We start from the raw sequence: 16530 nt of genomic DNA on the forward strand, positions 1-16530 counted from the left end.
AAGCTGAACAGCCAGTGGCTAGGCAGAAGAGGGAAAGGCGGGGCTGTCAGGCAGAGAGAATAAGTAGGAAGAGGAATCTAGGCTCCAGAGAGAAAAGAGAACCAGGGAGAAAGAGAGGGAGATGCCTGGGGCCAGGCAGCCACAAAAGAAACAGGAAAGTAGGATCATGAAAGAAAGGTAAAAGCCCCGAGGCAAAATGTAGATGAAGAGAAGCAGGGTAAATCAAGTTCTAAGAGCTAGTGGGACAAGCATGAGATAAGGCTCTGTGTCATGATTGGGGGCTGGCAGCATGAGAAAGTCTGCTACAGAGGGTATTGCTTTAGTAAATGTGTTTGCATTTCTGTGATTGCTGATACTCATCAGATTTTTCCGTTCATGTTTAAAAATGTTTTTTAGGACCTGGAGGTGGCTCAGTGGTTAAGAGCATTTGCTGCTCTTTCAGAGGACCCAAGTTGGGTTCCTTGAACCCACATGGCAGCTCACAAATACCTATAACTCCAGCTCTAGGGCATTCGTTGCCCTCCTTTTTCCTCCGGCCTTGGTAGGCACCTGTCCATAAGTGACATACATATACATGCACACAAAGAGAAATAGAATGAAATGAATTTTAAATTTTTATTTATTGTATATACCTTCATAGCAAGTGTGCAGAGGTCAGAGGACAATTTAGGGAGTCGGTTCTCTTCTTCCACCATGTGGATCCTGGAGACTGAACTGAGTGCCTTTATCCACTAAGCCATCTTTCCCGTCCTCCATTCACATTTCTGAAGGAATGGATTATCAGCAGCTGTAAAGTTGAGGCTTCTTTTTTTTTATTTTTCGAGACAGAGTTTCTCTGTGTAATAGTCCTGGCTGACCTGGAACTCGCTTTATAGACCAGGCTGGCCTCGAACTTACAGAGATTCACCTGTCTCTGCCTCCCAAGTACTGGGATTAAAGGTGTGTGCCACCACCACCCAGCTGAGTCTTCTTTTTGCAAGAGTGAGAAACTGATTTTGAAATTTTGTGTTTTTCCCCCCTAGATTGCAGATTATTATTATGAAGAAAGAACCTGCATTCTTCGTTGTGTCTTACATCTTCTGACATATTTCCAAGATGAACGACATCCCTATAGGGTAAGCCAGCTCGGTTTTCTTTGTTCTCTCTATCCTGTGTCCTTCAGATTTAAATAATTTCATGTCACTTGAATTCATTTGAATGTCTTTTATTCTACACGTGCCTTACTGCACTCTCCTTTGTAAGGCTGAGTACGCAGACTGTGTTGACAAGCTGGAGAAGGAGCTGGTCTTCAAATACAGACGGCAGTTTGAGGAGCTGTACCGAATGGAAGCGCCGACCTGGGAGACGCATGGCAATCTCATGGTATGTAGTGCTTGTACTCACCTGTAGCTCAGCAGAATGACATGCCTTGTTCAGGAAGCCCTAGTAGAGTTACACAGCTGAGCACATGAGTGGGTTCTTCAGAGCAGAGGGAATGTGTCAGAACAAAACATTGACTAACGGTCCCTAATTCTGAACCTTTTCCTTGGTCCATTTTGTCCTTTTTTCCTTATCCTTTTCTTTCCTTATTTGTGTTAGGATTTGGGGGGGGTGGAGGAAGGACAGGATTGAGACAAGGTCTTACTCTGTAGCCCAGTCCAGGCTGGCCTGGACCTCCTAGTAGCCCCCTGCCTTGGCTTCCCAGGAAGAAATAATTTATTTCTGGCCTTTTTTTTTTTTTTTTTTTTTTTTTTGAGACAGGCTTTCTCTGTGTAGCCCTGGCTGTCCTGGAACTCACTCATAGACCAGGCTGACCTCGAACTCACAGCCTGCCTTTGCCTCCCAGATGCTGGAATTAAAGGGATGTGCCACTACCACCTGGCTAGCTCTAATTTCTGTATGATCATTTCCTACTATGTATAATCCTAGTCTGATGATTTTATCCTAAATTTCCAAACTAACTAGCTTCTAGACTATAGTGTCACCTCTTTTTGCCTTTGTTCACAGACAGAATTTCACATAGGCTCAAACTCCCTACATAGCCAGGGCTGGTGTTGAACTCCTAATATTTCTGTTCCCACCGCCCAAGTGCTGGCATTACAGGCACCACCACACCAAGATAGTTTTTTGTTTGTTTGTTTGGAAAACAATACATTAACATTAAAAACATGTCTGACTAAGGGTGTTATTTAGTGCTAGAAACTTTTGCAACATGATTGAGGTCCTAGTTTTAGTATCTAGCACAGCAAAACAAACAAACAAACAAAAAAACAAACCCGAAGCTGTTTAGGAGGCAGAAGCAGGATTAAGATTAAAAACTGGTCCATGTCAGGCTGGAGAGATGACTGCAGTCAGAAGTACTTGTTGCACTTCCAGAGGACCCGAGTTCAGTTCCCAGCACCATGGTGGATGGCTCACAACCATGTGTAGCTCCAAGGACTCCCAGATCATCCTCTTTATCCTCCAAGGACACTTACACATATGCAGACTATAAACACAACACATAAGCATGAATAAAGATTTAAAAACATCCATTTACAATGCAATGTATAGAATTGTTCTGTATCCTTAGGAAACTTACAGTAAAAAGTGTAACATAGTAATGAAAACAGAAAATTCCTAAAAAGAAGCTTAAAGAAGCCTGAAGTGTAAATGCAGAGAACTTGAAGGTACTGCTGAGGACCCTAAGTGAATGGGAAGACATACTGCTACAGTCTTGTCTTGTCTTTTTGACACAGAGTGTCTGTGCAGTCCTGGCTGACCTGGAACTCACTCTGTAGACCAGGCTGGCTTCAAACTCAGAGATATGCCTGCCCCCACCTCCTGAGGGCTGGTTTTAAAGGGGTGTGCCACCACCACCCAGCTCCATATCACATTCTTGAATGTAGAGATTGAGCACCATTAAGGGGTGGTTTGGTTTGCCTGATATTGACTCATGGAAATCTCACATAGTTCCCCCCCCAAAAAAAAACACTTCTGTTTTTGTTTTAATTGCCAATTGTTTTGAAATTATTGATTCTAGATACTATATAAAAGGATGCCAGGAAAATGGAGTGGCCCTGTCAGATAATAAAAGTACAGTTTTTTGTGCTACTGGAGTATTGAAATAGGGTAGCTAATGTGCTCCATTGCAGTGTGCCCAGCCCCTAACAGTACAGTGACTTAACTGTAGCAGAGGAAGAATAGTGATATAAAGCTGGAAGTTAGCGTGTGAGTAGATAGACACAAAAACTGACATTTGGGGGCTGGAGAGATGGCTTAGTGACTGTTTTTCCAGAGGACCCTGGGTTCAATTCCCAGCACCCACATGGTGGCTCACAGTTATCTGTAACTTGAATTCCTGAGAATCCAAAACCACCTTCCTGGCCTCTGCAGATTCTGCACAAATGTGGTACAGAGACATACAGATAGGCAAAACATCCATATGCATAAAATAGTAAAATAATTTAAGAAAAAGAAAGTGACATTTCTCTAGTGGGAACTAAGATCATGCAGTTAAATGGTAGGTACTAGAGCCAGTTTGTAGCCATCTGGAGAACCAAGTGCCATCTCTGCTGTAGACCTTTTCCTAAAAACGAAGTTAAAAAAAAAAGAAAATCAGTACCGAGTATTTAGAAGAGACATCTAGCTAGGGCTTTAGCTCAGTGGTAGAGTGCTTGTCTCACATGCATGAGACCCTAGCTTCAGTACCCATTCTGCTACCAAAAAAAAAAAAAAAAAAAGTGAGACCTAGTGTTTAATTTTCAGGCATTAGATGTTTTCCTTAAAATTAAAAAAAAAAAAAAAGAAGAAGAAGTGTCTGTGTGTGTGGGCAGATCTTCACAGCATGCATATATAAGTCAGACAAAATATTGCAGGAGTTGGTTCTCCTGTCCATTTTGTGAATTATGGGGATTGGATTCAAGTCATCGAACTTGGCAGCAAGTACCCTTACCCATTGAACCATCTTGTCAGTTTTTGAGATAGGGTCTCATTCTATAGTTCGGGCTGGCCTGAAACTCATAGTGATCCTCTGCCTCAGTTTCCTGAGTGTTAGGATTATAAACATATACCATCATGCCTGACTGATTAAAGTTGATTATGTTATGATTGGTATACTTCTACTTATTTATTTTATTTAATATTTGAGACAGGATTTCCTATAACACTAGTTGACCTCGAGCTGAATTTGTAGTTGAGGATAGCCTTGAACTCTTGGTCCTCCTGCCTCTTGAGTTCTGGGATTATGGGTATATGCCATTGATGCCTGACTTTTTTTGAAGATGGATCTTACTCTGTAGCCTAGGCTGTCTAGAACTTTCTAAATGGTCCTGACTGTTGTTGAACTCAGGTTAATCCTACTATCTTAGTCTCTGAATCCTGGGATTATAGGCATGAGCCACACCCAGCAGCTCTTTGTAGTGTTTTAGAAGGTACTGTCCCTCCAGCTGTTATGACATGTTCCAGTCACACAGCATGGGGAGCTAAGGTCAGAGTCTGTAATTATTGCCCCATGGTTTATTGCCCACCATGGGATCTTTATTGGTGAATATACCGTGTTCATGTCTACTTGAGAAGAATGTGTGATTGACAGTTGTAGTGTGGTCTATAAATATCAGCTGCTTGAGTTGTCCAGATCTTCTGTTTGCCAAATCGTTCTGTAGGTTTGTAGCATGATTGTGTTAGCAAAGGTTGGCAATAAGCTGCAAGTGGTGCACACTTGTGAACTTAGCACCTGGGAGGCAGAGTAAAAGAATCGGGGATTCGGGATTAGCCTCAGCTATATGGTAAATTCAGGGCTAGCCTTGACAACATGAGTCAGTCAGTCTCAGTCTCTCTCTCTCTCTCTCTCTCTCTCTCTCTCTCTCTCTCTCTCTCACACACACACACACACACACACACACACACACACACACACACACACACACTCATACCCTGGACAACATGAGACTGTCACACACATGCCCCATCTACCTCCCTCCCCCAAGGTATTCTTCCAAGTGGACTCTGAAATTACATTTGTATGCAGGGAAATTCTATGCAACATTAAAAAAAGTGACTAGCTGGGCAGTGGTGGTGCACGCCTTTAATCCCAGCACTCGGGAGATAGAAGCAGGTGGATCTCTGTGAGTTCAAGACCAGCCTGTTTACAGAGCGAGTTCCAGAACAGGCTCCAAAGCTACACAGAGAAACCCTGTCTCGAAAAAACAAACAAACAAAAAAGAAGTGACTAGTTAAACATTACGTAGCAAATCTGCTAAATGAATCTATGAAAAGGACTGGAAAATACACTGTTATAGGAAGTTATCCTTGAGGCATTGTTAAATAAAAAAGGTAAGTTGCCAAGTAATTTGTGTAATATGTTACTTGGTTTAGAGAACATATAGGCTGAATCAGCCATTACATTGGCACATTGCTGAAAGGAGACTAGAATCTAAGACTGGTTGCTTTGTACAGAAGTGTAGATGACTGGGGAAATAGAAATTACAGGGATACCCCCCCCCCTTTTTTTTTTTTCCAAGACAAAGTTTCTTTTTTTTTTTCCCTTTTTTTTTTTTTTTTTTTTTTGTTTTTTTTTTTTTTTTGTTTTTTTTTTGTTTTTCGAGACAGGGTTTCTCTGTGTAGCTTTGCGCCTTTCCTGGAACTCACTTGGTAGCCCAGAGAACTCATAGAGATCCTCCTGGCTCTGCCTCCCTAGTGCTGGGATTAAAGGCATGCGCCACCACCGCCCGGCTACAAAGTTTCTTTCTAACAGTACTGGCTATCCTGGAACTCATTCTTTCTTTCTTTCTTTCTTTCTTTTTTTTTTTTTTTTTTTTTTTTTTTGTGCCCGCCCATCCACCCCCTGGAACTCATTCTTTAGACCAGGCTGGCTTCAAACTCAGTGATCCACAAACCTCTGCCTCCCAAGTGCTGGGATTAAAAGCATGCACCACTACAGCCTGGCACAGGGACAAACATTTTTGCCAGGCGGTGGTGGCACACACCTTTAATCCCAGCCCTTGGGAGGCAAAGGTAGGTGGATCTTTGTGCATTCCAGACCAGCCTGTTCTATAGAGCAAGTTCCAGGACAAGCTCCAAAGCTACACAGGGACACCCTGTCTCAAAAAAAACAACAACAACAAATAACAATTTTAGGGATGGATGTGGTGGCACATTTCTCTTTAATCCCAAATACAGGTAGGTATCCTTGAGTTCGAGAGCAGCCTAGTCCACATAGCCGGTTCCAGGCTAGCCAGGGCTACTTATTGAGACCCTGTCTAATAAAAGAAAGAAAGAAAGAAAGAAAGAAAGAAAGAAAGAAAGAAAGAAAGAAAGAAAGAAAAAGGTAATTTGTTTTCTAGTCTAACTCTCTCTCCCATTTTCTCTATATTGGTGCAGACTGAGCGCCAGGTGTCTCGATGGTTTGTTCAGTGCCTCCGGGAGCAGTCCATGCTGCTAGAAATTATTTTCCTCTATTATGCATACTTTGAGATGGCTCCTAGTGACCTACTGATACTAACCAAGATGTTCAAGGAGCAAGGATTTGGTAGTAGGCAGACCAATAGACACCTGGTGGATGAAACCATGGATCCTTTTGTAGATCGGATTGGGTGAGTCTGAGTGAATTGTGGTTCATGAAACTGTACAGTGTTTAAACCATTGGTATTGCAGTAGCTCTGTGTGGACATGGAGAGGAAAGATGTACCTTCCATTGAGTGGGTAGGGAAGTGGGTGGGGGTGGGCGCCTGTGCTGACATGTTCCTGTTTACATAGGAGGTATAGTCTGTAATTAAGGGGGCTTGTTCTCTCAAAACCCTCCTATTCTTCATTTATTTTAACATTTTTTTTTTTTTACTTTTGTAAAAAGAATATGTGTGTTTTGTAAGAGTGTTTTGCCTTCATATATGTATGTATACTGTTTCTGTGCCTGGTGCCTATGGAAGCCAGAAGAAGGCATTGAATCCCTGAAATTGGTGTTACAAATGGTTGTGAGCCACCATATGGGTGCTGGGAACTGAACAGGATCCTCTGCAAAAGCAGCAAGTGCTCTTAGCTGCTGAGCCATCTTGATAGCCCCAAAGATACTCTGTCTTTTCATTTGTTTGTTTTTCAAGACAGTGTTTCTCAGTGTATAGCCTGGGCTGTTCTAGAACATGCTCTGTAGACCAGGCTGGCCTTGAACACAGGAATCCACTTTCCTCTGCTTCCTAAGCAATGGGATTAAAAGTGTGTGCCTCTGTGCCCAGCAAAGACATTCTGTCTTACTCTAAGAGGTTCATTCATCTACTCGGGTGCTTGTTGAGCAACTACTGTAGGCACAGTGTAGTGCATGGTGGCACTGATAAGCACTAGGTGCATTCTTTGCCTTCTTTGAGGTCACTGTCTCTAGTCTTTGAATTTATTTTTTCTGTACCTATGGCCATGGATATATCCACATGTTGAGGCCTATTTTCTCAGTGAGCAGAGAAATAACATTTGAGGAGTGAGAGCTGAGTCAGGTGTAGGTTGTAGCTATCGAAACCTTCAGTGCTAGTTCTGAGCTGCCCTGAATAATACGTACAGCCACAGGTCAGTGTCAAGTCCTTGAAATTAAGATGTGCTGGAAACAGGAGCGTAAAGTACATTCCAAGAGTCTGAGATACAGCTTGACTGATATAGTGCCTACTTAGCACATGCAGGCCCTGAGTTTGGTCCTCAGCACTAGAAAACCAAGCACCCTCTGTATTTAAAAGCTCGGTGATAATAAAGAATGTGAAAAGACTCATTAAAAGTATTGATAGCAAGTGTCTAACATCTTGAAGCAGTTTCAGCACACCTCAGAACAACATGAATGAGACTGTGGTGTGGGTTGTCCTCTCCAGGTACTTCAGTGCCCTTATCCTGGTGGAAGGCATGGACATCGAGTCCTTGCACAAGTATGCCTTGGATGACAGGCGAGAGCTGCACCAGTTTGCTCAAGACGGGCTGGTTTGTCAGGTGAACTTGGAAGAACAGTTTTCTTTTCTCAGTTGGTTTATAGTTAGCTTTAGCCACTGAACTATCCTGATGCACAGAATTTTCAGTTCTGTATTTTTAATTAGGTCTGGGAGAAGTCAAAGTTATTTGTACAGAGATATAACTAACTCTGCCATAGGGAGTAGAGTCACTAAGAGAGGTGGCCCCAGGACAACATCTTTGCGGTTATAGGCATGTGTAGGTTTTGTGAAGAAAAGGATGAACACTGAGTTAGGATGAGTAGAAAGACAGAAAGTGAGAGGTCATGGAAAGTTCGAGAAGTATCAGCTGATAACATCTCTAATTCTCTATTTGAACATGTATTTTACAGTTTTAAACTAAGATTATGATAAAATGAGTAGAACAAATTGTGGGCAGAAGTAGGAGTGATTGGTGTGTTATCAAGGTAGTTGGGGTGAAGATGTGTGCAGTGTTGGTGCAGGAGAATGAGAGCCTCCAGTCAAGGGGCTTGCTGAGCATGATGACATGCCTGGCTGGATCTGGACCTTGCTTTTTCATGGACACAAGTGCTTTCTCCCCTCGTTAGGATATGGATCGTTTGATGTTGACCTTGGGTGACATTCCACATCATGCCCCTGTACTTTTGGCCTGGGCTCTCCTCCGTCACACACTGAACCCAGAAGAGACCAGCAGTGTGGTCAGGAAGATAGGGGGCACTGCCATCCAGCTGAACGTGTTTCAGTACTTGACTCGACTGCTCCGGTCTCTTGCCAGTGGGGGAAATGATGTAAGTCTGGTTGTTGAGCGTGAGGAGGGCCGGCCCTGGAGGACCGTGACAACTCTGGTAGTGACGTGGGTCGTTGGGGTTTTCAGTCTTTATCGAGATGGGATCTCAGTAGCCCTGGCTGCCATAACCTCTCAAGGGCTGGAATTACAGGCATGTGCCACTGTGCCAGCTTTGTGACTGGCATTTGTAGGTGGTCAGACAGGTACTCGGCACTCCCAGTGGTGTCTTCCTCAGTCTCTATGACAGAGCTCTGCTTGGAGTACTGCTGACCTACACATGAGAAAACTGAATCAACTCGGGAAGGTGGGATTTGTCGTCCCAAGCAATAACCCTGAGCAAATGGTAAACAGAGTTTGAACTGATGATGAGCCTGACCCCTTAGGGCTTCATCCACCCTTTCACAGGGGTCACCTATGACCATCAGAAACCACAGATAGTTACATTACGATTCATAACCGCAGCACAATTACAGTTATGAAGTAGCAATAAAATAATTCTATGGTTGGGGTCACCACACCATGAGGAACTATAGCAAAGGGTCCCAGCATGAGGAAGATGAGAACCACTGCTCTAGAGGGTGACTGGGGACGTCTGACTGGGAACTGAGTCTTGATCGGGTTTATTTAGTCAGCTCATACTGATTGCTCAGGTGAAACACCAGGAGCAGGCTCAGTGGTCAGGTGAGCAGACTCTGACTCTGACCCTGGGATTAATCTGCTGTGCCACCAAAAAAAAAAAAAAAAAAAAAAAACCTTCATAGTGGCCAGAATCTAGAGCTGGGGAAAATGCCCTTTATAGAAGTTATAAGTAAGCTCTGACAAATGGGACAGTGGAGTGTTCTTCAGTGTAAAGAAGAAACCATGGGGAAACATGGAAGAGGGCTGTAGACAGGTTCAGGTATACAGCACCCGCCTAGCATACATGAAGCCCCAGGTTTGATTCCCAGTAATCATGGCCCAACCCCTCATGAAAAAAGACAGGAGAATCCTGACGCACATTACTAAGTAAAAGAAGTAGCTTTGAGGAAGCCACATAGTGTGTGACTCCAGTGAGTGTGACACTCTGGGGACTGTCAAAAGAACAACTGCTCCCCAGGATTAGTTGGGAGGAAGGAGATGAATAAGCCAAATGGGATTTTTAGAACAGTATGACAATTCTGTCTGATGTCAGCCTAAAGCTGCTTGGAAAACTACTCTTTGGGGCTGGGGATTAAGCTCAGTGGTAGAGTCTGAGCCCAGTCATTTCTTCATGAGAGCTTGGGTTCAAACCTTGGACCACCAGAAGTTTTAAAAAAGAAATTAGTCTTATCTGGGCAGTGGTGGCACACGCCTTTAACCCAACACTTGGGAGGCAGGGGTAAGCAGATCTTTGAGTTTGAGGCCAGCCTGGACTACAGAGTGAGTTTTAGGATAGCCAGGGCTGTTATACCAAGAAATCCTTTCTCGAAACACACACCCACACACACACATCTTAAAACAGAAAGCAACCAGTAGGCAGGCAGCTCTAGGTACTGCAGGGTGGTGAGTATTGGTGTCTCGTTTGGATTAGCTCATAGAGCCTCTAGTAAGTATCCAGTCTCCTTGCTGGATGTGGTTTTCTTTTTGTCCACAAAAACTTTGATTCTTTTGAGTTCGGTTTTATTCCTGTGTTCTTATGTGTGTGAGTCCTTCCTAATTTTGTAACTAAATTAGGGAAAAATTAATGTTTGCGATTCCTTTTGCATTTGTTTTCAAGGATTCTATTGATATGATGGCTGAATCTTGGAAAGAGTTGTGTTACTCAGACTTAGTATTCACTCCTTTATCTTCCAGTGTACCACAAGTACCGCCTGCATGTGTGTCTATGGCCTCCTCTCCTTTGCTCTGACCTCACTGGAGCTGCACACGCTTGGCAATCAACAGGTCAGTAAGTGATTTTCTTCAGGCTGCCTGACTGCCCCACATTTACAGTCCAGTCACGATGCTGCCCCTCAGATCTCATACAGCATTTCGTTTCACATGTTATTTTTTTTCTTGCTATTTGTTTTCATATATTATCATATGAATGAGATGTAAATTGTAGCAAACCCAGAAAGTGGTACAAAAGATACAATCCTATCACACAAGATGGGATTAGAATTATTATGTATACTTATATATTATATATAATACATATATACATATTCTCTTAGCAGTTGAATATTTTCTTTCCATTTTACACACAGACGCACATACACTCTAAATTCTAATGTAATTCTGTATTGGAATCATGGTATATATGATTATGTTTTGGTATCCACCAAGGATTAGGTCCAGGAACTCCCAAGTTTATCAAAATCCACTGATACTCACTTCCTGTGTATAAATAACAGAATGTTCATATAAAAGTTGTTCATGTTATTCTGTATACTTAAATCATCTCTGGATTACTGATGATTCCTAGTATGTAAATAGTTGTTATTCTGTCTCAGTTAGGGAGTGATTAGAGAGGAAAATCTGCATGTTTGATACACAGACATGATTGTCTGTCCTGTCTTGTTTTGTATTTTGAGATGTAGTCTCATAATCACATGGGCCTGAGACTAGGTAGCCCAGACTGGTTTCAACCTCCCACATGTTGTAGACACCCCTTCTCAAATGGTTTTGGTTCATGGGTGGCTGAGACTGTCAGGTTGGCCTGACAATTTGAGACCTACTGACACACGAGCTACACACTGCCTGCTTGTGTATGTATTTTGTTGTTTCTGTTTTCTTTGTTTTGTTTTGGAACAGCGTCTCACTGTGTAGCTCTGGCTAGTCTGGAACTTGTTGGTGGACCAGGCTGGCTTTGAACTCATGGAAATTTGCTCACTTCTGCCTCCTGAGTGTTGGGATCAAAAGTAGGCACTGCTTTACCTGGCCACTGTGTTGCATGAATTGGGCATGAGCTCCTGGGCTCAAGGGATCCAGAGATTAGTACTGACTACTAAGAATAGCGATGTGTACAACATATCTAGCTTTACTCTTACTTTAAAAATTTTTAAATTTAAAATTAGAAAAAACAATTTTAAAATTTTATTTTATTTTATTTTTTTTTGGTTTTTTTGAGACAGGGTTTCTCTGTATAGCTTTGTGCCTCTCCTGGAACTCACTTGGTCGCCCAGGCTGGCCTCGAACTCACAGAGATCCGCCTGGCTCTGCCTCCCGAGTGCTGGGATTAAAGGCGTGCGCCACCACCGCCCAGCTATATTATTATTATGGTATATAGATACATGGTATATTTGTGCGTGCATGCCCTTGAGTGTGGAGCTCAGAGGGCGACTTTTCATTCAGTTCTCTCCAACCGTTACATGGATTCTAGAGACTGAAGCTGGGTTGTCGGGCTTGTGGAGCAATGATTTTCCTTGGGGCTGTGCCTGGGGCTCCTTATGCTTTTTTTTTTTAATGTGCATTGGTGTTTTATCTGTGTGAGGGTGTCAGATTCCCTGGAACTGGAGTTACAGACAATTGTGAGCTGTCATGTGGGTGCTGGGAATTGCACTGGGGTCCTCTGGGTTCCAGGACTGCCAAGGTTACACAGAGAAATCCTGTCTCAGAAAAAAAAGGTGAATATGTGAATCTATCTGCAGATATGATGTGCATGCCTCAGTCTCCCAAGTAGTGCCTAGGTCATAGGCATGCAGCACCATTCCATAACTGTAACCAGAGTTCTTTCTGACGTGCTGTGTGAACATGTTCGTTGGTGTCTTTATGTTAATAGAATATCACAAAAAAGATAAACTGATTCATGCAGGGAGATCAACCGTTTCCTCCTCTTCGCAGGATATAATTGACACAGCATGTGAAGTCCTGGCAGACCCTTCTCTTCCTGAGCTCTTCTGGGGAACAGTAAGTGTGCTGGAGGGATTAGTGCTGAGATAATGTCTAGAGCAGTGGTTCTCAACCTCCCTGATGCTTCAGTCCTTTAATGCAATTCCTCATGCTCGGTGACCTGCAGACTGTTGTAAGACTTTCTTGTTGGACTTTATTTGGACCACGCGCCCCCCCCCCCCCCCAAAAAAAAATGGCATGGAGACTTATTAATTATAAAAGCTTGGCCTTAGCTTAGGCTTGTTTTTAACTACCTGTTATAACTTAAATTAACTCATTTCTATTCATCTACGTTCTAACACTTGGCTCTTTACTGCTCCTCATTCTGTGTCTCTGAATCCTTCCATGTCTCCCTGGCAAAATCGCATCTCTTCCTCCCGAAGTTCCTAGCTCTGCCCTGGAGTCCTGCCTAGCTATTGGCCATTCAGCTCTTTATTAAACCAATCAGATGCTGTAGAGAGGCAAGGTAAAACAGTAACACATCTTCACACAGTGAGATCAAATGTCCTGCAACTTCCAACCATAAAATTATTTTCATTGCTACTTCATTACTGTAATTTTGTTACTGTTATGAATTGTAATGTGTTTTCTGATGGTCTTAGGCAACCCCTGTGAAAGGGTCGTTCAACCCCCCCAGAAGTGTTGCGACCCATAGGTTGAGAACTGCTGCTCTAGAACAAAGAGAATAGTCAAAACATTGTGATAGGTTTTAGAGTTAACATTTAAATTATTAGGGTCCAGCTGCTAAGTCTCTTTTCATTTGTATCCCAGCTGGGTTGACTGCTTCTATGGCTTACACTCCTTCCAGAGACATTGCTAACTTCTACAGAGGCCTGCAGACTCCCTGAGAGAAGCTGTTACAAACCATATTTAGATGGGGCATCTGTGTTGCTTGTGTGTGCTGGCTAAGCATTGACATGATTTGGGAGTAGTTCTTACTTTAATAGAAGCATAACTGTAGTAGAATATTTTGAGGTGTGTTACTTTTGTTTATGTTGCAGTTGTTTAACTCTGTGAAGCTGTGTTACTGTGCCTGTCTAAAACACCTGATGGTCTAATAGAGAACTGAATGGCCAATAGCAAGGCAGGAGAAAGGATAGGTGGGGCTGGCAGGCAGAGAGAATATATAGAGGGAGAACTCTGGAAAGAGAGAGGGAGCCAGAGAAGGGGAGGACATCAGGGGCCAGCCACCCAGCTATACAACCAGCAAGCCACAGAGTAAGAGTAAGATTTACAGAAGTAAGAGAACGGGAAAAGGTAGATGGGATAATTTAAGAGAAGGAAAGCTGGCTAGAAACTAAGCCAAGCCAAGGCTGGGCATTCATGAGTAATAATAAGTCTCTGTGTGTGAATTTATTTGGGAGCTGAGTGGGGCGGGCCCCCAAAAAGAGTAGAAAAAAACTCAACAACACATAATGGAAGGAATTATGTTGTTTGCCTAGAGAAAAGGTGGCCAGGAGGAGGGAATTGGATATACAGGAAGTCTATTTTCAGGTCATGAATATTTTCTCTTTTTTTTCAGTGGAATATGGATGTCTTACATTATTAAGAAACTAAAGGAAAGGGTTATTGCTAGATTTTCTTTTAAAGATATGAACTTTAATTTTTTTTTTTTTTTTTTTTTTTTGGCCAGGTGATGGTGGTACACACCTTTATTCCCAATACTTGGGAGGCAGAGGCAAGCAGATCTCTGAGTTTAAGGCTAGCCAGGTCTACAGAGTGAGTTCCAAGACAGTCAAGGCTCCACAGAGAAACCCTATGTCAAAAAACAAAAGAAAAGAGAATTTTTAAATTGTTTTGTTTGACGTGTGTGGATGTTATGTCTGTACACGTGTGCAGGCAGCCTGTAGAGGCCAGAAGAGGGTGTTGGGTACTGAGATGAGAGTAACGGATGGCTGTGAACTGCCATGTGGGAGCTGAGGCTACTGGAAGAGCAGTCAGTTTTCTTACTTGCTGAGCTATCTCTGCAGCCTCTGTTTCTAGATTTTCTTAGGATCGCAGGGCCCTTGTGAAGAGGGGTGACTTTCCTTTGCACCTTAGGAGCCGACCTCTGGTCTCGGGATCATTCTGGACAGCGTGTGTGGGATGTTCCCCCATCTCCTTTCCCCACTTCTGCAATTGCTTCGAGCCCTCGTGTCAGGGAAGTCCACTGCCAAAAAGGTGAGTGCTATAGCTAGATCCCGAAGAGAAGTGGGAGGGAGCTGGCTGAGGGTCCACTGGGACTCCTGGGTGCACTCTATATTGGAAGGCCACTGCCAGGACAAGAAGTTGTCTGAAATGGAATGAAAGATACCAGTTCACTGGTGTCACCTCAGTTCTGTGTAGTTACATCAGAATCTTTTCTAAGTACCTCTTACAGGTGCCTGATGTCTGCTGACGAGAGGACAGCGGGTTTAGGACACGAGTAATAGTTGGGAGGGTGTGCTTTGTGTTTAGTGCTCCCCAGCTGCTGCAAGGCCCTGGATTTGATCCCCAGCATTGCAGTGGCTGGTGGGTGAGAGAGAGAGGGGTGTGTGTGTGTGTGTGTGTGTGTGTGTGTGTGTGTGTGTGTGGTAAAGGGAGCTTGAGTGAGTTAAAGAGTGATGAGGCTCAACTGAGAAGAGCAGAAGGCTGTTCCCCGAAGAGCCTGAGTCTGGGGAAGTTGAGGGACAAGCACATGCAGTCTGGCGTAAAGAACTGGTGGAACCCTGTTGACGCATGAGTGAATGTATGACTCCTGGGTTTCCTTCTGGGTGTTGGCAGGTGTACAGTTTCCTGGATAAAATGTCTTTCTACAATGAACTTCATAAGCACAAACCCCATGATGTGCTCTCTCATGAAGATGGAACTCTTTGGCGGAGGCAAACCCCCAAACTCCTGTACCCTCTAGGTAAGACAGAGATGCTCTGCACTAGCCCTGTTTCAAGGCATCTGATTAGACCTAGTGCTGGCTGGATCCTTTCCCTTCTCTTCTCATTGCTTGTTGAGTCACTGATAAAGAGATTCGGCTTGCAGTTATACAGGACCTGCTGGACTGTGGAGAATGTTCCAGAACTAAACAGTGCCTCTGCTTGCTTTCTCTTTCTCCTCCTTTCCTTCCAGCCCCCCATGCCAGCCCCCATCCTTTTTTTTTTCCTTTTTTATTTTTTTCTGTTTGTTTGTTTTGGGAGCATCTTGTTTTGCTACTAGCCTATACTGGCCTAGAATCCATGATTTTCATACCTCACCCTCCCAGGTGCTGGAGGTAAAATCATCTGCACCATACTGAGCTTCTGTCACTCCCTCTTTTTTTTTATTTGTTGGGGTTTTTTTTTGTTGTTGTTGTTGTTTTGTTTTGTTTTTGTTTTTCGAGACAGGGTTTCTCTGTGTTGCTTTGGAGCCTGTCCTGGAACTTACTCTGTAGCCCAGGCTGGCCTCGAACTCACAGAGATCCATCTGCCTCTGCCTCCCGAGTGCTGGGATTGAAGGCGTGCCCGGCTGGTCTTGCCTTTTTAAAGCAGGAATGGAAATGTGAGTAGTAAGAAAGCACTAGTCGTTAATCATGGTACTCACTGCTTCGTGTGCAAAGAAAAACCGAGGGAAGTAGTCGAGGGAAGTAGTCGGACATGGGAGCAGTCCACAGTGCTAGAATCCCAGGGGGGGGTGTGCATGTGAGAGAGAGAGAGAGAGAGAGAGAGAGAGAGAGACACACACAGACAGAGAGACAGACAGACAGACGGGGAGAGAGAGGGAGGGAGGGAGGGAGAGGAAGGGAGAGAGAGAGAGAGGGAGAGGGAGAGGGAGAGGGAGAGCCAGCCACAGGCTAGCTTTGTCATTTATCCTAACTTGATTACTTTCCACCCCCTTCAATTCTGTAGGTTTTGTTGTTTGCTTTTTAAAACGTTTTCCCCACAGATTCTAAGCGGTATGAGATAGAATCCCTCTCCTGTGCTTTACTGTTCTTTAGGAGTATATAGTTCAAGCCTTCTAGAGCTACAAACCAATAAATCCCTGCCAGCCTTGAATAGTTGGTAAGACAGAATATCAGTGCATAGAAAAAAA

General features: G+C 43.6%; 1 protein-coding gene across 2 annotated transcripts in view; it reads left to right on the forward strand.

Moving 5' to 3' along the window:
- The window catches only part of Nup188 (nucleoporin 188), a 57305-nt gene that overhangs the window by 16388 nt on the left and 24387 nt on the right, over positions 1-16530 (forward strand). For both annotated transcript variants that reach the window (XM_059259974.1, XM_059259975.1), the window contains exons 7-15: positions 1023-1115; positions 1243-1362; positions 6340-6551; positions 7803-7917; positions 8483-8683; positions 10495-10584; positions 12463-12528; positions 14551-14670; positions 15253-15379. In XM_059259974.1, the coding sequence (XP_059115957.1) occupies positions 1023-1115; positions 1243-1362; positions 6340-6551; positions 7803-7917; positions 8483-8683; positions 10495-10584; positions 12463-12528; positions 14551-14670; positions 15253-15379 (1144 nt within the window). The remainder of the gene's footprint in view (positions 1-1022; positions 1116-1242; positions 1363-6339; positions 6552-7802; positions 7918-8482; positions 8684-10494; positions 10585-12462; positions 12529-14550; positions 14671-15252; positions 15380-16530) is intronic.

This window comes from Peromyscus eremicus, chromosome 4, assembly GCF_949786415.1.
Source record: "Peromyscus eremicus chromosome 4, PerEre_H2_v1, whole genome shotgun sequence".
Classification (NCBI taxonomy): Eukaryota; Metazoa; Chordata; class Mammalia; order Rodentia; family Cricetidae; genus Peromyscus; species Peromyscus eremicus.